The 22,153-nt window shown below is 35.9% G+C and overlaps 1 protein-coding gene across 3 annotated transcripts in view; it reads right to left on the reverse strand.

Moving 5' to 3' along the window:
* Positions 1-22,153, reverse strand: part of dgkzb (diacylglycerol kinase, zeta b) — a 57,258-nt gene that overhangs the window by 8,521 nt on the left and 26,584 nt on the right. For 2 of the 3 annotated variants that reach the window (XM_056451705.1, XM_056451704.1), the window contains exons 16-29: positions 21,686-21,741; positions 21,529-21,591; positions 19,537-19,610; positions 17,126-17,237; positions 16,776-16,975; positions 14,130-14,230; positions 13,940-14,019; positions 10,314-10,383; positions 8,187-8,227; positions 7,910-8,109; positions 3,023-3,127; positions 914-1,018; positions 467-535; positions 352-383 (exon numbers count right to left, since the gene is read on the reverse strand). In XM_056451705.1, the coding sequence (XP_056307680.1) occupies positions 352-383; positions 467-535; positions 914-1,018; positions 3,023-3,127; positions 7,910-8,109; positions 8,187-8,227; positions 10,314-10,383; positions 13,940-14,019; positions 14,130-14,230; positions 16,776-16,975; positions 17,126-17,237; positions 19,537-19,610; positions 21,529-21,591; positions 21,686-21,741 (1,308 nt within the window). The remainder of the gene's footprint in view (positions 1-351; positions 384-466; positions 536-913; positions 1,019-3,022; positions 3,128-7,909; positions 8,110-8,186; positions 8,228-10,313; positions 10,384-13,939; positions 14,020-14,129; positions 14,231-16,775; positions 16,976-17,125; positions 17,238-19,536; positions 19,611-21,528; positions 21,592-21,685; positions 21,742-22,153) is intronic. The other variant, XM_056451707.1, reaches the window with a different exon arrangement.

Consider the following 22,153-nt stretch of genomic DNA (forward strand, 5'->3'; position numbering starts at 1 on the left):
TATATATATATATATATATATATATATATATATATATATATATATATATGTAATTATTATTATTATATATATATTTTTCCCCAAATGTTATCCTATCCTAACAAACCATATGTCAAATGCATCAATGAAAAGCTTATTTATTCAGCTTTCAGGTGATGTATAAATCTCACCCCCCATCCTCCCCCCCCCCCCCCATTAAAAAATTCCCTTATGGCTAGTTTTATGGTCCTAAGTCACATATTTTTTCCATTAATTGTTCAAATGTTTTTTTGGTGTCATAATTATAATTTTAATTATTGATTGTAAACATTTTTTTAATAGCAAACAAAAACAAAACACACACATATATACCTTGATCACTCTTATTCCAGACCGTGTCTAACCTGTGAAATAAAAATTGAGCATTAAAATCATTATTCATAATCAAAAGCAGCTTGCATTTGTCTCTGCACTGATAATAATATACCTTTGCACATTCACTGAGTCCTCCTCAAGTGTGTTTGAACGACTCGAAATCTTACTTTTTGCTCCCCTCCTTCAAGATGAAATTGGACAAAGACATGATTATGTAAGATATTCATTTAAAGAATGGATATCTTCTGCACTCTCGCTAATAAAAAAAGAGTGCAATGTAGATCTATGAACATGGTAGCCATTCAGCATCAGTGACTATATCGTAATATAGTCAATGACTATACTGTAAAATAGTCACTGTAGTTATGTAAAAGCTGGTGACTGGCCTTAAATAAGCACATGAAATCACAGCATGGATTACTTTGTAAGCTTATTAATGATGTTTGCTATACAAAGTGCATGGCTTAATATAATACATGTCGTGTCCATGGCTCTCACTATTCATACTTTGTACATGAAGGTCTGAATTAAAGCACAAAGCCCTCAGTTCGAGCTTTACCTGTACAGGCCTGATTTTGTGGGACTTCCTGGATCACTTTGCACATGAGAGTCGCTTTCTGGACTCAAGCTTTCCAGTTGGTGTTCAGCATGTGTTTCATGAACCCTGCGAGAGCATGATGGAGTTATGAAGGCTCTTTTTTTCTCCGCAAAATAAATCAACGAATGAATTCCATTTGTAAAAAGCGATTGATTACTTTAAAAGTGTGATTAAAATTCTTTCTCTTAAAAGTTGACTTCTTTAGAAAGTGAGTAAAATGATATAACTTTGAAATGTTTTAACTCAATTTTTATAATTCTGAAAATAATTTGTTTACTTATTGATTTTATGGCAAATCACTTTAAAAGCAACAGGTTTATTCACTTTAAGTAAACAAATGGTTTTTTGTTTACAGCGTGTGATTTTTGACATAGTATATATAAACTGAAAATGAATAAATAGAAAAAAAGGTCAGTATTTAAAAAAAAAGCCTATAAAATTGAGAAATAGTCACAAATCCAAGAAAACGAGTAAAATGCATAGTTTTAGATAGGGCTGAACAATGTGAAGTTTAGTTATAAACTAATTTCGAGAGGATCACGTGCTTATGATTTGCTAGCGGCTGGATCCGCATTATCCAATTCTCAATGCACCAATCAGACGACTCCTAAGCTACTACAAATACCCTGGGTTACGTACCACCGCTATCTTCGTTTTGAAGAATCCCTTCTTCCACCCCTACTCCTTCTTCCTAGATGGGTGACACGGTGGCCCAGTGCTTAGCACTGTTGCCTCACAGCAAGAATGTCTCTGGTTCTAGGCTTTACCAAACCAGCAGACATTTCTGTGCGGCGTTTACATTTTCTCCCCGTGCTCATGTGGGTTTCCCCCGGGTTCCCCGGTTTCCTCCCACCGTCCAAAAAACATGCAACATAAGTTAATTGACTAATCCAAACCGGTACTATAGACATGCTCCTAGTAAATGGTTATCTCTCAAGAGCAATCACTGGCTGTTCATTGGTTATTACAGCGGGGGAGTTCTCGAGATCTACCTTAGCTCAAACTCCCCTCTCGCCTTGCAACGGGAGGGAGCCCCGGGCTCGAGGATCTTATGAGCTCAGGGCTCTCTCCCAGGACAGCATGCCAAACAAGCTTATAATTAATCATCAGCTAAGTGTGAACTCTTGAAGTATCGTTTGAGCATCGATATCTCAATGCGTGTATCTGCAATAGTCTCCCCACAGGATTAGATAATGTAAAGATATTCAATTTTATTTTAAATTTTTTTATAGCTATGACTATATTATTTTACATTTGATTGTTCAATTTCTGTTTTTGAATACTGTTATTTTTTTTTTTTGCTTGTAATTTATTATAATTTTTGCAGATCCACTGCACAGAAAAAGACTTAATCACTCTAGTCGATCTAAATTAAATAAATCTTTCCAAATAAGGCTATTCAAATCATCTGGTGTGTGGAATTTTATTCATATCACTATATATATATATATATATATATATATATATATATATATATATATATATATATATATATATATATATATAGCAGTAAAACGATATTTCACAATGTCAGATTTTTCCAATATCGTGCTAACCCTAGTTTTAGAATATAAAAATCTAACTTAACTCTGACTTTTTTGAGTTTATATTAAACAATTTTGAGGTCAGAGTTCTGAATAAAGTCAGAACTGTGAAATATAAATAGAATTGTTAGATTCAGATTTCAGACTGCTTTCTTGGTTTACATTTTGCAATTCTATTTTCTTTGAGTTGTGAGTTGTTTTGCACAATTTCAAGCTTATATTGCAATTTATTGTAAGAAATAAATCAGAATTTTGACAAAGACATGCTTTTGTAAAATATTCATTTAAAAATTGAAAAATGCATGCAATGAAGATGTATGAACATGGCAGTCATTCAGTACCACGATAATATAGTGACTATAGTTCTGTAAAAGCTGGTGACTGGCCTCAGATAAGCACATGGAATCATGGGATGGATAACTTGGTAAGCTTAGTATTGATGTTTGCTATAACATGGCTTAATATAATACATGTCATGTCCATGAAGGTCTTAATTAAACCACAAAGCCTTCTGTTTGAGCTTTACCTGTACACGCCTAGATTTGTTGGACTTCCTGGATCACTTTGCACATGCATGTCGATTTCTGGACTCACACTTTCCAGTTGGCCTTCAGCAAGTGTTTCATGAACCCTGCGAGAGCATGATGAAGTTATGGAAATGAAGTGAAGTTATGAAAGCTTGTTTCCGCCAAAAAATAAAAATAAAAAAGTTAATTGCACTGTAAAAAGCTATTAGTTACTTTAATTTGAAAAAAGTAAGTAAACCTACTGCCTTAAAAGCAACAAGTTGACTTAAAAAAGTAAACCCATTTACTTTTAATTATGCACATAGTTTGTTTACTTAATCATTTTATCGCGATGGGTTTATTCACTTTTTTTAAGTCAACTAATCGCTTTTTACAGTGCGATTTTGTGGCTCAGTAAATAACTTAAAACAATGAAAATAAATCTGAATTCCAAAAAACTACAACTATAAATCATAAAATTGAGAAATAGTCGCAATTCTAAGAATTAAAAACAAGTTGGTTTTCGAATATAAAAATTTTCACAATTTTGAGAATTAAAAACATGTTGGATTTTGAGAATGAAAACAATTTTTAGTTTTTGAATATAATTTTTTTTTCACAATTCTGAGATTTTGAGAAGTTAAAAACATGTTGGTTTTCGAATATAAAAAATAGTTGCAATTCTGAGATTTTGCGAAGTTAAAAACATGTTGGTTTTCGAATATAAAAAATAGTTGAAATTCTGAGATTTTGCGAAGTTAAAAACATGTTGGTTTTCGAATATAAAAAATAGTTGAAATTCTGAGATTTTGCGAAGTTAAAAACATGTTGGTTTTCGAATATAAAAAATAGTTGCAATTCTGAGATTTTGAGAAGTTAAAAACATGTTGGTTTTCGAATATAAAAAATAGTTGCAATTCTGAGATTTTGCGAAGTTAAAAACATGTTGGTTTTCGAATATAAAAAATAGTTGAAATTCTGAGATTTTGCGAAGTTAAAAACATGTTGGTTTTCGAATATAAAAAATAGTTGCAATTCTGAGATTTTGAGAATTAAAAACATGTTGGTATTGGAATATAAAAACTAGTCACAATTCTGGGATTTTGAGAATTTAAAAAGGTTGGTTTTCAAATATAAAAAATAAACTGAATTTTGAGATATTAGAATTGTGAATACTCAAAATTGTGAAATATAAATAATATTGTGAGATATAAAAGCAAAATTCTGACTTCGTTCTCAGGATTAGAGCTTACATTTTGCAATTCTTTTTTCTTACAATTGTGAGTTGGTTTTACGCATTTGCAAGTTTATATCACAATTGTAAGAAATATATCTGTATTTTGAGAAGAAAAAAACATAATTGCGAGGTATCTTTTTCCTCACAATTAAATTATAACTCACAATTTTGGCTTTTTTGCATTCAATTTGTGAGACATATTTAGAATTGTGTTTAAAAAAAGTCATAATGTAAGATCCAAATTTGTAGTAATCATAATTTTTTTATCAAGGCAGAAACATCCTTTCATATATAATAGACAAACAAAATAGAGGACAATGACCTGCTGACGCATTTTGATGTTGTCCACCCACGTAGGGGGGCGGGGAACCTCATTGTTTGTGAGATGCGTATAATTTACTGTAACAGAACAACTACTACAATGAGGTCTGACAGATGGGATGTGTGTGTTTTTTTTTTTTTTTGTGATCCGCTGCATGTCAAGCAGGGGGAGGGTGAATGTAAACACGGATAAATGAGTGTTTAATAGCAGGGGCCTTTATGAGGGGCTGGTCCTGTCCTGTACTGGATGGACTCATTTTTAGTAACGCACAGATTTGTGCACCAGACTCTGGCACAAATGCGCTGCTGTCTGTCTCTCACTCTCTCTCCCTCTCTCTCTCTGTCTGTCTCGCCATCAGATGTGCACACAGATACACACAAAAACACTTCCCCTGAGGGAACAGACTCAAGCTGAAGAGCAACTGTCATTTTTCTATTTCAGGCAGGAAGGAAAGCAATCAGTTCAGTCTAGTGTTACACACTTACTGCAAGCGTTCACTATGTATGTGTGTATTCAGGACACGCAAAGTAAGAAAACATCCTGAATTTCATATCCGTTTAGTCAAATTGTGGTGTTAATTTTATATTTAAAATACTAATATAAAAATCAATGCCTTAATATTGAATTATTATATTAAGACCTATTTATACAATTAACCAAATGCAGTATTTTGTACTTATATTCTTTATATCTATATATGTTTTTTATTTATTATACATTTTTAAATTTATTCATATCAGCACTATTATTATGACTATATGAACTTATCTGTTTACTCCAATTGTGGTGCTTATGTTATATTTAAAATACTAATATAAAATCAATATGAACTGTCTTTGTATATAATTATTATCAAAATTTTTGAGAAATTGTCGCAATTTTGAGATTTTGAGAAGTTAAAAACATGTCTGTTTTCGAATTTAAATAAACTGACTTCAAGTTTATATCATAGTATTTTGAGATCTCATAATTGTGAATACTGAAAATTGCTAAATAAATATAATTGTAAGATATAAAAGCAGAATTCTGACTTCGTTCTCAGGATTAGAGCTTATATTTCACAATTCTTATTTTCTTACAATTGTGAGTTGGTTTTACGCATTTGCAAGTTTATATCACAATTGTAAGAAATAAATCAGAATTTTGAGAAGAAAAAAAAACTCATAATTGCAAAGTATATTTTCTTTTTTTATTATGTTTTTAAAAATACTAAAATAAATCAATATCAAATGTCTTTATATATAAATATTATCAATAATTTTGAGAAATAGTCTCAAATCTGAGATTTTGAGAAATTAAAAACATGTTTTAGTATATAAAAAATAAATCGACTTTCAAGTTTATATCATGGTATTTTGAGATATCAGAATTGTGAATACTCAAAATTGTGAAATATAAATAGAATTGTGAGATATAAAAGCAGAATTCTGACTTCGTTCTCAGTATTAGAGCTTACATTTCGCAATTCTTTTATTATTACAATTGTGAGTTGTTTTTATGCATTTGCAAGTTTATATCACAATCGTAGAAATAAATCAGAATTTTGAGAAGAAAAAAAACGCTCATAATTGCAAGGTATATTTTCAAAATATGCTATAAAAATACTAATATAAAATCTATATGAAATATCTAAATATCATTATTTCTAAACATTTTGAGAAATAGTCGCAATTCTGAGATTTTTAGAAAACATGTTGTTTCAAAAAAAAATAATATAAATAAAAAATATACTGACTTTTTCAAGTTTATATCGTGGAGTTTTGAGATATCAGAATTGTGAATACTCAAAATTATGAAATATAAAAAAAGAATTCTGACTTCGTTCTCAGTATTAGACTTGTTTTTACAGATTTTTATTTCACAATTGTAAGAATAAAAATCTGAATTTTGAGGGGAAAAAACGCTCATAGGTGAAAGGTATATACTTTTTTTTTTTAATTGTTATATTTCAAATTCATTCATTCATTTTCTTTTCGGCTTAGTCTCTTTATTAATCAGGGGTTGCCACAGCAGAGTGAACCGCCAACGTATCCAGCATGTTTTACGCAGCGGATGCCCTTCCAGCTGCATCCCATGATTGGGAAATATATTTAAAATACTAATATGAAATCAATTTAGAATGTCTTTATATATAATTATTATATTAACTACTTTTTATACAATTAACCAAATGCAGCATTTTATATTTATATTCTGTAAAATGTTAATATATTTTTTATTTAATTATACATTTTGTGGGTGTCACAGTGGCACAGTGGGTAGCACGATCGCCTCACACCAAGAAGGTCGCTAGTTCGAGCCCCGGCTGGGTCAGTTGGCATTTCTGTGTGGAGTTTGCATGTTCTCCCTGTGTTCATGTGGGTTTCCTCCGGGTGCTCCGGTTTCTCCCAAAAGTCCAAAGACATGCGGTACAGGTGAATTGGGTAGGCTAAATTATTTGTATTGTATGTGTGTGAATAAGAGTGTGTGGGTGTTTCCCAGTGATTGGTTGCAGCTATAAGGGCATCCGCTGCGTAAAACATATGCTGGATAAGTTTCCGCTGTGGTGACCACTGACTAAGCCGAAAAGAAAATGAATGAATGAATGAATGTACACATTTTGTATATTTATTCATATTAAAGGCTTTTTGTCGGCGCCAATAGCCTAGTGGTTAAGTGCAGTGACATATAGCACCATAGTGCTCAGGGCGAACCGAGTTCATATAAAACAGGTATTTAAATAATTACAAATAAATCAGTTAATTATTTATTATTCTTACTACTATCAGAGATATTGATTTTTAGCAGTTTATTTGTATTAATAATATCATTATTGTTTTCTAATATATAATAGAAATTTTCCAATTCTATTGATCTCAGATTTTAGAAGCCACAATGTGTGTACTTTGGATTATTATTAATTTTTCATATTTCCAAAATGTCCAATTCCAACAATATAATAATACCATTGTTGTTTTTTATAAGTCCATTGGCGTCTTTTATTTATAAGATAGAATTTTTATTAAATATTATCGATTCATGCTAAACCTACAATAATTACTAGCAAGATTAACAGCAAAGGAATAATAATTAAGACACCTTTAGTTGTCTAATACAGATTTTCCTATGTGGCCAGTGTCTCCACATGAGCTTGAGCTGTTCTTCAGGGGACATTTTCAGAAATCTCATGCCCACAGGCGAAGCAAATCCTGCCCACGCATTACTCTGCTAGTCTATGTGTTAAAACGATCCGCCGATATAAAAAAGCAACATAAAACTGCACCTCGAGGCTGTTTGCAGCTCTAACGACACGAGCTGATACAGTTTAACTGCACATTTTGTCATCCAAAGTGACTGGTTTCAATCTACCTGCACAGTGGAGAAGGCCCAGGAGAGCAGGCAGGAAAAGCGAACTGGTCTGTGCTGTTGGAACATCCACATCCCCCAACAACCGTTTCCATCGCCCCCGGCATTCCGGGCGACGTGCCCACCGTCTCCTTGGTGACCAGCTCCGGGTCCAAGATGAAAAGCTCATCCTGGGAGATCTCCGACACATAGTTTAGATGCTCCTGCGGAGACATGCAATGCTGTAGGGTAAAAAACGGCACAGTGCGACGCGTAACAGAGATGTAAAACGTCAAAGTACCTGACCACGATCTATTCGGTAGAAACGATCTGCAGTCGTACCTGGGAAACAAACAAACAAAAAGAAAAAAATAGTTTGTGGCACTTAAAACTTTTGAAAATGTCAAAACTGAAGCATCTCAGATACGATTTCACATTAATTATACATCATTAGCCCACTTTTGAAAAAACTGTGACACTTTAGGTCACAAGTCACTGTATTAACAAACCACTAACAAACACTGCTAGCTTAATAAACTACTAGTTACCTATTTATTAATAGTTACACTGTAAATTCTTGCTGCCTTCAATTTTTTATTTGAATCAAACTAACTTTTCTAGTCATCTCGACTTTAGTCATCTCGACTTTAGTCATCTCGACCGGCGGACTGAAAATGTTAAGTTAAACATTATTCTGCTTTCAAGAGTTCACACATAGCTGATAATCAATAAAGCGTATTTGGCATGCTATCCTGGGAGAGAGCCCTGAGCTCGTAATATCCTCGAGCCCGGGGCTCCCTCCCGTTAGAAGGGCGAGAGGGGAGTTCGAGCTCAGTTAGGTCTCGAGAACTCCCCTGCTTGTCGCCATGTGAGAAGTGTAAACTAAGGTTGTCTTTTAGTTTAGTCGATTGGCTATGGTTTATGTTTTTGGACGGTGGGTGGAAACCGGGGAACCCGGGGGAAACCCATGCGAATACGGGGAGAACATGTAAACTTCGCACGGAAACACCAACCAGCCCGATAGGAGATTAGATCAGCTGTGTTTTTGCTGTGAGGCAACAGTGCTAGCCACTGGGCCACCGTGTCGCCCTTTTGGAAAAGGGGAGGAAGTTGGGGTGGAAGGGGGGGAAGCTTCAAGACGACGATAACTGGAGTGAAAAACTCTGGTTATTTATAATGCTTCCGTAATCATCTAATGGGGCAGATTACGGAACTAATGAGGAGCCAGCCGTGTTGATCATAAGCACGTGATCCTCTTGAAATTAGTTTATAAATAAACCACACTTAAAAATGTGTTACGTGCCAGAACGCTGTCTTTGTTTTGTTTCTTTTAACCCTCTTAATGCCAGTTTAGCCAATCATATTTCAGCACCCCGGGTTGCCTTGTTGGAAAACCACATATTTATTCATTCAGAAAGGCTCTCAAAGCATGCGCCCGTGACCGAAATGTGACCTCTGGTGGACAGTAGCAGACTCCGAGATGAGACGCAGTGATAAGCAATTTGGGTGTATGCATGAGACAAAACACGACAGAAATTTAAATACAGCCATTCAGAAGCACAGAATATGCACACACTCACGAAATGGTAAGGTTTATAATCTAATTAGTACATATTAAACCTCTTTAAAGTTATTAAATTTAGATGCTGAATCACTGATATGTGTTGGTTTGCACTGCACAGTTCTAAAGTTAAATTTTAAACAGTTTATTTTATTTTTAAGATCTGAGGTAAATTATCTGCTGCTGCTTTCAGAAGTATGGCAATAAATGTCATGTAAAATGGCATTTAAACTCACATTATTAGCATTTAACACTGAATAAAGCACATAAGGTGTACCCGAGGTGATCATTGTCAGTTTTCTGTTGTTCAGCTGCAAGAAATAGAAGCTGTTTCTAATATATCAATTCGAGGTGTTGGTTAGAACAAAAACTCCTTTAATATGGAGTTAATATGGATTAATATTCCTTCTGTCGCTTGCCGTTGCTTTTATTTAGAACACGATTTAATTCAGCCTTTAGGCTCAATCATCAGACTTACTCCTGTTGATCCTCAATCTGGCAACCTGTGCTTGCATTTGTTTTGATTCAGGAATGCAATAACCATTTCAACCGCTGAGTGTCAAACTTACATACGTCTTTAAAAAATGTAGTTGAAACCTGATTAACCTATTAAATTACGGTGACAAAATATTTGTTGTCTTGATATTTTGTCATTGCATTTTTTACAGTGTAGCAAGTTGGTAAAGGTATTGGGTAGGATTAGGGATGCAGAACAAGATCTACACTTATAACTACTAATGAACAGTTCATATAGGCGGGTAATAAGCCAGTAGTTAATAACATGAATTGTGACCTATACTAAAGTGTTACAAAAATACAAATTCTGAGTTCTATTTTGTTTCTTAAAGGCTTAAAATGTTTACTTACAGTCCAGGAAGCACCATTTTGGTGAAAGCTTTGGCATGTGCAGTGTGTCCATATTCATCCCATCCCCCTCCTAGAGGCAGAGAGAGAGAGAGAGAGAGCAAAAAATACACTGAGAAAGTGCAAGTGAAAAATGGCTCCTGTCCAAAACGGCCTCACTGTGTGAGTTCAATTAGTCACAATGTGTTTTTTCTGACTGTAATTGAACGGGAAGTCAACGTGCAATGGGACTCACATGGACACGATCACATGTTTGGCTTGAATGGAGCTAATTATGGTGGAAAGTGACTCTTAAAGGTAATACACATCGTTTATTCTCTTGAGATGTGTCAGTGTCGCCACAGGACACAGATTTCAAGCTAAACTTATATATATATATATATATATATATATATATATATATATATATATATATATATATATATATATATACATACATATATATATATATACACACACATACATACATACAGCAGAAGTCAGAATTATTAGCCCCCGTGTTTGTTTTCCCCCAATTTCTGTTTAACAAAAAGATTTTTTTCAACACATTTCTAAACATAAGTTTTGATAACTCATCTCTAATAACTTTATAACTTTTTAATAATTTTATCTTTGCCATGACGACAGTAAATATTATTTGACTAGATATTTCCAAGACACTTCTATACAGCTTAAAGTGACAGTTGAAGGCTTAACTAGGTTAATTAAGCAGGATAGTGTAATTAGGCAAGTTATTGTATAACGATGACTTGTTCTGTAGACTATCGGAAACATATAGCTTAAAGGGGCTAATAATTTTGACCTTAAAATTGTGTTTAATAATTTTTATTTCGGCTAGAATAAAAGCAGTTTTAAATTTTTAAACAAATAAGACTTTCTACAAAAGAAAAAATATTATCAGACATACTGTGAAAATTTCCTTGCTCTATTAAACATCATTTGGGAAATATATAAAAAAAGAAAAGAAATTCAAAGGGTGCTAATAATTCTGACATTCTGACTTACAATGTGTTCCATTAAGACTGATTTATTCTAATTTAACCAGGACTGCCTGTAAAAGTCACCACTGTAACAGTATTGTCTAAACTGTATGAGAGAATGTTATCTCTTAGTATTTGTTTAGATTGTGGAAAAAAGGCTGTTAAGTGGCAAATAGGCAGACTTATAAGTTGAAAAGGAAGTATTTTTTCCTGATGATTACCTTTTTTGTAGTAATATGCACAGTCGGTCATTATTAAAAAGAACAGGAATATCTGTTAAAGGGTTAATTCACCCAAAAATGAACATTTTTTATTAATTTCTCACCCCTGTGTGCAATGCAATACCCTAAGGCCTTCGTTCATCTTCAGAACACAAATACGATATTTTCAAGAATTCACACTTAGATAATGCTCGACTATAATTGCAGGTTTGGTATGCTGTCCCGGGAGAGAACACTGAGTTTGGAGATAGATGAGCATTAGGTGGCAAACGAGATCAGGTATTTCTTGAGAGCCCCCAGTTCGTTATTTTACCTATACTTTGCTTAATTTGCTTAAGGTGGTTCTATAAGAATCGATTCAGTATGTATGCGTTAAGTGCTTGTGACTGTTATTACAATTCGCTTATCTCACATGGTTTTAGACTTTGGGAGGAAACTGGAGTACCCGGGGAAAACCCACGAGAAACTCCGCGCAGAGAGTGCCGACTGGCTCAATTAGAACTTGAACCATTGGCCCTTCTGATTTTTTGGGAATTGAGGAGGAGGGAGAAGGGAAGGATAGAGGGGGGCTTTCCAAAACGAAGATAAGGAATGACGTTTAGGCAGGATATTTATAATAATTTTGGAATGATCCGATAGGCTAGCTAATGATTAGCGATAAGGACCGGCTGTAGTCGATCATATCACATGCTCCTCTCGAAATTAGTTGGCGAAACTTCACGTAGATGAAATCTGAGAGCTCCCTCATTCTTCACACTGAAGAAAAAAAAATACTTTTGTTACTTTGATTTTTTTTTTCTACTCCAAATGTCAAAAAATATATAAAATTTAGAAGCATTTTCTAGACAAACAATTTCTAAGATTTAAAAAATATGTCAAAATTAAGTGAGTTTTTGCTTAAAACAAGCTAAGTAATTTTATGTCTAAATCAGAGATGCCCAAAGTAGGTTCCCGCGGAACAAAGTTGGCCCATCGTGGCCTTTGATTTGGCCCACCATCCCATCTGAGAAGAGAATGAGAAGCATGGAGAGCATTGGGGAAAATGCCTTTAAAAAAGATCGTAATTTCTAAATTGATGAACTTTTTTTTGTTTGTTTTCTTATTGAGCAACAAAAAAGCAAACAGAAATGTTTCAATTAAATGTTGTAATTGAATTAGATTTTTAAAAAATGTACAGTAAATATTGTCACTCGATGGATAAAAGGACTATGCAGAAGACATCGGTGGGAAAATCAAGGCAAAAACTAGTGTAACCCCAATCTGTTATAAATGAGATGTTATAAATGGTTTTTGTTTTCACTGTAACAAGTTCATTGTAAAATATAAATAATAATACTGTATTGATTCATATAAAGCAATGCTTACTAGTTATTTTCAACTATTATTATTTAAATAAATTAGGAAATTACCCATGGCAACTATATTTAGCTTTCGTCCACTAGCCTCAATCAAGTTTGGGTTTTTGGTACCCCTGGTCTAAATGAAGAAAAAAAACACGATTATTTTGCTTGTTTCACTTAATTTTGACACATTATTTCTGAAAACAAGACAATACTTTTTGCTTGTCTAGAAAATACTTCTTGATTTTAAGGATTTTTGCAAATTTGAATTAGAAACAAGACAAAAACCTTCGCAGTGCATATACAGCAACAGTCCCAAGTCACTCAAAGGCCAGAAAAGGAATCAAAAACACCTTCAAAAACGTGACTTCAGTGGCTCAGTTTGATTCTGTAATCATACGAAGCTCCAAAAACACTTTTGTAGGCAAAAATTGTAAAAAAATACCTTTGTTTGGCTATATCTTTTCTCCTGCGTGAGGTTAGGCTGTGCGGTTACTATTACTATGGTCAAATTTGACACTTGTGCGTTGCTCTGTTGACTCAAATGTCAATACATTGTATTGCCTTTGGTAAACGCACACTGAGCTAATGCGGGAGAAAAGGCGATGATATAGTGGGTTTCCTCTGGGTGCTCCAGTTTCCCCTACAGTCCAAAGACATGCGATATAAGTAAATTAAATAAACTAAATTGGCCAAAGTGTATGAATGTTTAAATAATTGGTGGTTCATTTCGCTGTGGCGACCCCTGACATATAAGAGACTAAGCCTAAGGGAAATAAATAAATGAAGTGACGTGGAAATTTTTGACAATGTTTGTCAACATCTTGCTGTCTAAAGAGAATTAGAGAGCTCCTGGATATCATCTAACAACAATCTCAGGGTATTAGCATAGATTAGTAATTAATAACAGACTTTACTTTTAAGCTGGACTAGCCCTTTAACAAAGTCAGTTTTTGATACATGTTGACTTTGAGCCACATTTTGACAGTTCAGATCCTCCTCTTAACCTTCGCAAATGAGGAAGGAGGTTGCTGCCAATTCTCACTGTTGGCACATTTCTAACAAGCATTCAACAAGCTGAAAAGCACCTCATGCAACCTCTCGATATGCTGCCGACACGTCTCCAAATCGCTGTTCCCAGGAACTGTAATTATCCCCATGGGAATCGCTGGAAGGGAAACAGAACACATATGTTAGGACTGGTCTATATCAAGTAGTATTTGAAAAGCAGGAGTAGATCTGTGTATAAGAGCGAAGATATGAAGAAGAAATACTCACCGGCCTCTTTGAGCTGCTCCTTATCGTAATGGAGAACTTCATAATCATGCATACTGATACGGTTCACTTGGATCTGCACGGTCTCTGCGATGGGCTGCTGACTACACTCAAAGAGAAAAAAAGTGTATAAAAGGACTGCATTTTAAAGTAGATAGATCAGGCGTCACTAAACATGGTCTTGGAGGATCGGTGTCTTGCAGTGAGAGAAGTATACTTAATCACCACCCCTTAAATGCACTTAGAGAGTATCTTAGAGAGCGTCCATTTGTGTTGTGGTGACTGAAACCATTGTGGACATTCTGAAGTGCACTCAATCACTCAATCCCACAAAGCACCATAATCAATCAGAAGTGCACTCAATTAATCCCACAATGCACCACTATCAAAGATGTACAACCAATGTACACTCAACATCTAGAGAAGGGTCTCAAACTCGCGGCCGTATAACGATACGATATTCAAACGATTGAATAGGTTGTGGTCCCCGCCTTAATTTGAAAGTTTAATGTCAGTGCGGCCCGCATGTTTACTATGGATGGCACTTTACAGTTTTGTATGTGGAGCTGAACGAACACACCAATCACGGTGGGGCATATGGCTCTCGGGGGCTGGACTTGACTCTGGCTGGACTTGACGCAGGGAGAGAGATATTTCTCAGTGAAAGTTGCAGGAGCGTTGTCAGGGTGTGTTTTCCTCCATGCCTGGCTGGCTGCCTCTGTTCTATTGGGCACACGCGGACATTTGTCCCAGCACACTTCATTCACATCACTTCAAAAAAAGTTTTAAGTTGCTGTCCAGCGGGACATTATATGTAGATAAATGTTTATAAACCAGTGCTTAATTTGAGCCGGGTCTTGCCGTATCTTGTTCCGAGAAATGTCAGATATTCGTGTTTTTGCTTTCCGGTATCTAGCGGTAAATTGAGTGTGAGACCCCTGATCTAGAGAATACTAATCAACAGCTCACTTTGTGTTAAATAACTTGTTATAAACAATGTATCTGTGCACTTCAATATTTTGTAAAAATTAATTTGCCCTCATAATCTTTAATCAAATACCATAACCTTCCCTTTCCCTCCAAACAATTTCCTCACTTCTGGAATGGCTTTAGGGCAGGGCTATCAGTACATTAGGGTGGTGCTATGAGTCCTTTGGAGCAGGGCTATCAGTACCTTAGGGTGTTGCTATCAGTACTTTAGGGCGAGCCTATCAGTACTTAAGGGCGGGGCTACAGTACACCAAGGCAAGGCTACAGTACACTAAGGCAGTGCTACAGTACTTTAGGGCGGGGCTATCGGTACACTAAGGCAGGGGTATCAATACTTTAGGGTGAGGCTATCGGTACTTTAGGGCGAGGCTATCAGTACATTAGGGTGGGGATATCAGTACTTTAGGACATGGCTATCAATACTTAGGGCAGGGCTATCAGTACTGTAGGGCATTGCTATCAGTACTTTAGGGCGGGGCTATCAATACTTAGGGCAGGGCTATCAGTACTTTAGGGCATTGCTATCAGTACTTTAGGGAGTTGCTATCAATTCTTTAGGGCAGGGTTATCAGTACTTTAGAGCAGGACTATGAGTCCTTAGGGGCGGGGCTATCAGTACTTTAGGGCGGGGCTATCAGTACAATAGGGTGGGGCAATCAGTACTTTAGGGCAGGGCTATCATTACATTAGGGCATTGATATCAGTACTTTAGGGCGAGGCTATCAGTACTTTAGGGCAGGGCTATGAGTCCTTAGGGGCGGGGCTATCAGTACAATAGGGTATGGCAATTAGTACTTTAGGGCAGGGCTATCATTACATTAGGGCATTGCTATCAGTACTTTAGGGTGAGGCTATCAGTACTTTAGGGCAGAGCTATTAGTCCTTTGAAGCGGGGCTATCAGTACATTAGGGTGGAGCTATCAGTACTTTAGGGCGGGGGCTATCAGTACATTAGGGTGGGGCTATCAGTACATTAGTGTGGGGCTATCAGTACTTTAGAGCGGGGCTATCAGTACTTTAGGGCAGGGGTATGAGTACTTTAGGGCGAGGCTATCAGTGCTAGTTAAATTTTTTTTCCTGGCTTTCATGGGAGGCAGTGATTTGTACAAATGATATGATGCCATCAGTAAATATAGCTTGTCGTTTATGGCATTATTGGCATCTGAAAACTTTCTTCACCTGAGGGTGCCAACGATGATTTTGGTGGACAGTAATCCTCCACAACTAAGTGCAAACTGTCATTCAAATCTTCCTCCATTTTGTTAGCTACACCCATCTTCCAACGATCCAGTTGGTTCCCAAAGGACAAAGTCATGCACCGCCCTACTTTTTAATTCTCATTTCAAGTGGATGTACATCACGATAGAGGAAAAAAGGACAGTCTTAACTTCACTTTCATCCTTAATTTAAGTGTATTATATTAGTGGACTAATATAGAGAGTAATAAATGATGGTATATGGGCGATTTAGGATACAGCCTTACTAAGACTTTGATTAGCTTTTTCAGGTGTGTTTGCTTAGCATTGGAGCTCAAATCTTCAATAAACCGGATCTCTGAGACTGAGCTTGGTGACCACAGAGATCAACAGAATAATAGACAGACAACAATAGAATGGCAGATAGATAATAGACACAAGTGAGTGGGTATAGAGCACTGACTCATACAGTTGTGGTAGAGAGATCCTCCTCTTGGTTTTCTGCAGCATGTTGGCTTGGTTTCTTCGGGTGATATGTATGACGGATGGAGCCAGTCTACAGGGTTCCCCATCCACCTGCACAGGAATGGGCTTAAAAGTGGTCAAGGTCACCTCCTTACACTGATGAAGCCTTTCGCCATGTCCTCCAACCTGCAGAGTTGCCTACAGAAAGATGCCAGCAACATTTGGACAGATTTAGCAACATTGAGTTGACGTCAAAATTATTTGAATACAATAATAATTCAGGAGGGCTAATAATTCTGCTGTTTATTCAACTGTATATAGCTGTATAGAGCTGCAGTCAAAACTTACCAGAGAGGTCATGGTGAAGCCGATGACCTCAATAAGCCCGTCGTCGTGTTTCTGTGGCCCAAAGTCATTGTTCTCACTTGGGTTCCCCCATGGCATGGTACCAGCGCAATATCTACAGGACATAATGCCCAGCTCAGTCAGGATAATCTCATTTTAATGAACTCTAGAGTAGTTTGTCATGTCTAGATTTGATCTGATCCTGGAATAAACATCATTTGGAGCTGGGAATCTCTTTTAGTTATGAGGTTTTCTGTCATGGTTTGACGGAAAAAGATTTGACGTCAGTATGATACAATTCAGAGTCAGTGAAGCAAATAAAATGCTTTTCTTGTTTCTTGTCCAAAATATCTCAACATTATTAAACCTAGAAGCATTTTTTAACTATTATTTTGTGTTTAGCAACAGTAAGTCAAAATTAAGTGTTTTTTTCTTGAAAATCAGCTAAATAATCTGCTAATGGGGCAAGTGAAATAATCTTATTCCAAACGCAATACCATATTATTTTACTTAGCCCATTGGCAGATTAATTTGATTGGTTTTTATTGATTTTGTGACTCTCCAGGGACAGACAAGTCTTCGCCGAGGTCCAGCTTCCAGCCTCCACCGCTGAGACTGCAGCTCTGCACAAGACGTTTGGCCAGTGGAGAAATTGAAGTGGTCGTGCCAAACTGAGTCTGGTTTCTCTTGAGGTTTTTTTCTTCACTTTCGCCAACTGGTAAAGTTTTTTTTTTCCCTCTCCGCTGTCGCCACTGGCTTGCATGGTTTAGGATCGGTAGAGCTGCGCATCGATGGATTGCTCTTCAGTGTTTGGACTCTCAGTAGTGATTATTAAACCACACTGAACTAAGCTAAACTGAACTGAACTTAAACACTACAAACTGAACTACACTGTTCCAATTTACTATGACCTTTTATGTGAAGCTGCTTTGCCACAATCTACATGTAAAAGCGCTATACAAATAAAGGTGAACTGAATTGAATTGATTTTAGGAACTTTTAACTTGTACTAAAGGAATCAAACCAAACATGCAAATATACATATTCATTCATTAATTTTCCTTCGGCTCAGGCCCTTATTTATCAGGGGTCGCCACAGTGGAATGAACCGCCAACTATTCCGGCATATGTTTTACCGGGGCTTAATTTATGCTGGAGCCTCTGAAATATGATCCGACACTTAACTTTACGGATCCCCCTCCTCACACGCACCCACCCCCCCCGCTTTCTTCCGCGACTCCCCAACCCTCTTCACTTTCTTCCACAAGCCGTCCCCCCAACACCCCCTCTTCACTTTCGTCTGCAACACTTTTCCCTCTTCTGGTATCATGCTAGATCCGTTACCCCGATCTGTTCCGGGACCTCGCAATTTACAAATTAAGCACTGTGTTTTACGCAGCGGATGCTCTTCCAGCTGCAACCCAGTACTGGGAAACACCCATACACTTTCACACACACTTATACACTACGGCCAATGTAGTTCAAGCAATTCACCTATAGCGCATGTTTTTGGACTGTGGGGGAACCGGAGCACCCGTAGGAAACCCACACCAACACGGGGAGAACATGCAATTTCCACACAGAGATGCCAACTGAACCAGCGACCTTCTTGCTTTGAGGCCACAGTGCTAACCACTGAGCCACTGTGCCCCAAATATATAAATAAATGCATGTGCATGCACATACAGTATATATGTATCTATTGAGCATTTTATCAATAGCCGGTGATACAAGATACAAGTTATACAGACAAAAGATCTGCATCAGCTTTCTTCAGAAATCCTACTAAGGACTTCCATATTTTGAAAAACTTTTTAGATAGTCTCTCAACTATATATATGTTCATTTTTTTACAGACAAAACAATTAGACAATTCTTGCAACCATTATTTTTTAATGAGGCTGCATTAAACATATGCTGGAATAGTTGGCAGTTCATTCCGCTGTGGTGACCTCTGATAAATCAGAGACTATGAAGGAGGAATATGAATAAATGAATGAATAATCATTTCATATCTGAGCTAGTAAAAGTGCTTTTAAAAGGAAAAATATTTAGTATATTGTTTTAATACTATGGATAAAAAGTTTAGAACTTTCTCCCAAAGAGTTCAACCAAACCGTTCAACCAAAGGACACTTCTATAAACAATGATATTGAGTTCCTATCTCTTTATTACATGTTACGCATTGATCAGGAAATAGACAAACTTATTTTTATCTTATTTTTAAACAATATTTTTGACTCTTGATTCAAGAATTTTTAGATATTTAAACATTTTTTGCCAGCGTAGAGTGAATATTATTATTTTTTAACCAATAAAAGAGGAACTGTATCAAATAGCGCAGAAATAAATAGAAGGATGCTTGTGTGTTCTTTGTGTAGTTACATAACACATTCTGTTTCAGGTCAGTTTACCTGGGGATGTTGAGGAACAGCAGGCACAGCACTTTCATATCCTGAATTTTACTGGTGAGGTCAGTACCGTCACACTGAACAGAAAACGACAAACAATTTCAAATATACGTACACATACTATTTTTAAAATACTAGCAATCAGCATTAGGGCTGCACAATATATCGTTTAGCATCAATAGTGCAATGTGCACATCCGCAATAGTCACATCGCAGGATCTGCAATGTCGTATCAGGATTATAGTTGAGCAGGACTTAAAAACACACCTGATTGTGGGGTAATTGCAAAGTTTAACCATAAAGTTACCAAAATAAATGTATCATTGCAAGTTTGGTAGCGTCAAAAATTAATACGGTATATATACAAAGAAGACTATACACTACCTGACAAAAGTCTTGTCGCCTATTCTAGTTTTAGGAACAACAAATAATAATCTGACTTCTAGTTGATCATTTGGTATCAGAAGTGGCTAATATGAATGGCAAAGGCCTCTAGATTACGCTTATTTTACCTAAATAAAATATGATCATGCCTTGATTTTGAATGATTTAATTAGGACAGTAAGGTCTGACTTTGGTTAGACAGAAGTCTTGTCACCTAACAGAAATAATGTCCAGTATAGAATATAAAGTCATGCTGCAATGGAGAAAGACTGAATATTGTGTCTGACTCCCATGAGCTTGGAGGACTGCATCCATACATCTCTGCAGTGACTCAAATCACTTATTAATAAAGTCATCTGGAATGGAAAAGAAAGCGTTCTTGCAGGACTCCCAGAGTTCATCAAGATTCTTTGGATTCATCTTTAATGCCTCCTCTTCCATCTTACCCCAGACATGCTCAATAATGTTCATGTCTGGTGACTGGGCTGGCCAATCCTGGGGCACCTTGAACTTCTTGATGTGGAGGCTGAAGTATGAGGAGCGCTATCCTGCTGAAGAATTTGCCCTCTCCTTTGTTTTGTAATGTAATGGGCAGCACAAATGTCTTGATACCTCAGGCTGTTGATGTTGCCATCCACTCTGCAGATCTCTCACGCAGCCCCCATACTGAATGTAACCCCAAACCATGATTTTTCCTTCACCAAACTTGACTGATTTCTGTGAGAATCTCAGGTCCATGCGGGTTCCAGTAGGTCTTCTGCAGTATTTGTGATGATTGGGATGCAGTTCAACAGACGATTCATCTGAAAAATCGACCTTCTGCCACTTTTTCAAATGATCAAGAAGTCAAGATATTATTTGTTGCTCTTACAACTGGGATTGACGACAAGACTTTTGTCAGGTAGTGTACAGTGTTATTTATTTTACATTTAATTATTCAATTTGTATACTAGAACACTGTTAGACTTTCAGAAAATCCATAAAGCATTCATTTCATTTGTAAAGTTGCTTTACTTTATTTATCATTGCTTGTGATATGGTTTATTACATTTTATGCAGGTGCACTCCACTAGAAAATCATCCTATTTAGTATCGGATTCATCCATTCTTTCCAAATAGAACTAATCATTTCATTGGTTAAAAATTATACTCAATGTCCCAATATGCATCTCACAAAAATAAAATAATGCAATGTCAGCTTTTTTTTTCAATATCACGCAGCCCTAATACACTGCAATGAATGCTTTTCTTACTTGAATTTTTGGTCTTATTTCTAGTCCAAATACTTAAAAATCTTAAATCAAGAAGCATTTTCTGGACAAATACTAAATAATATGCCAAAATTAAGTGAGTTTTTCTTTTAAACAAGCAAAATAATCTGCCAATGGGGTAAATAAATTAATCTTGTTTTTCTTTTTGACATAGGATTATTTTGCTTACTCCATTGGCAGATTTTTTTGCTTGTTTTAAGGAAAAACTCACTTAATTTAGACTTGTTATTTCTTAAAACTAGACAATACGTTTCGCTTGCCTAGAAAATGCTTCTTGATTTAAGAATTTGTAGGATATTTGGACAAAAAACAAGACAAAAGAAATCTAAATTCAACTCACCACAACCTTGATGTGTTTGGACAGATCTTTAGAGCTGCCCATCAGGAAGTCTGAGAATGCTGTCTGTAGAAACAAATAGGTTTTAAAACACATACATTAATTTAACAATGATACAAATAACATAAAATATCAACAAGATTTTAATAGATAGGCTCACCCCTGCGTAAAACATCTTATTGCGAAGTCGACTGTTGAAGCGTTCTGGTTTAGCCTCTGAAATAACGAAATGGCATCTTAGAAATTTGAATCCTTTCACAAACCACAGATTTCATGTACAGTTGAATTACTAGCCCCCCTTTATATTTTGTTGCCCAATTTCGGTTCCCCCAAAATTAGTTAAACAGTTTAACACAAATCTAAACATAATAGTTTCAATAACTCATTTCTAATAACTGGTTTCCTATATCTTTGCCATGATGAGAGTAAATAATATTTCACTAGATGTTTTTCAAGACATTAGTATTCAGCATAGAGTGACATTTAAAGGCTTAACTAGGTTAATTAGGCAAGTTATCATGTTCTGTAGGTGATCGGAAAAAAAAAAGCTTAAAGGGGCTAATAATATTGATCCTAAAATGGTTTAAAAAAATGTTAAACTGCTTTTATTCTAGCCAAAATAAAACAA

The sequence above is a fragment of the Danio aesculapii genome, chromosome 25 (assembly GCF_903798145.1).
Source record: "Danio aesculapii chromosome 25, fDanAes4.1, whole genome shotgun sequence".
Lineage (NCBI taxonomy): Eukaryota > Metazoa > Chordata > Actinopteri > Cypriniformes > Danionidae > Danio > Danio aesculapii.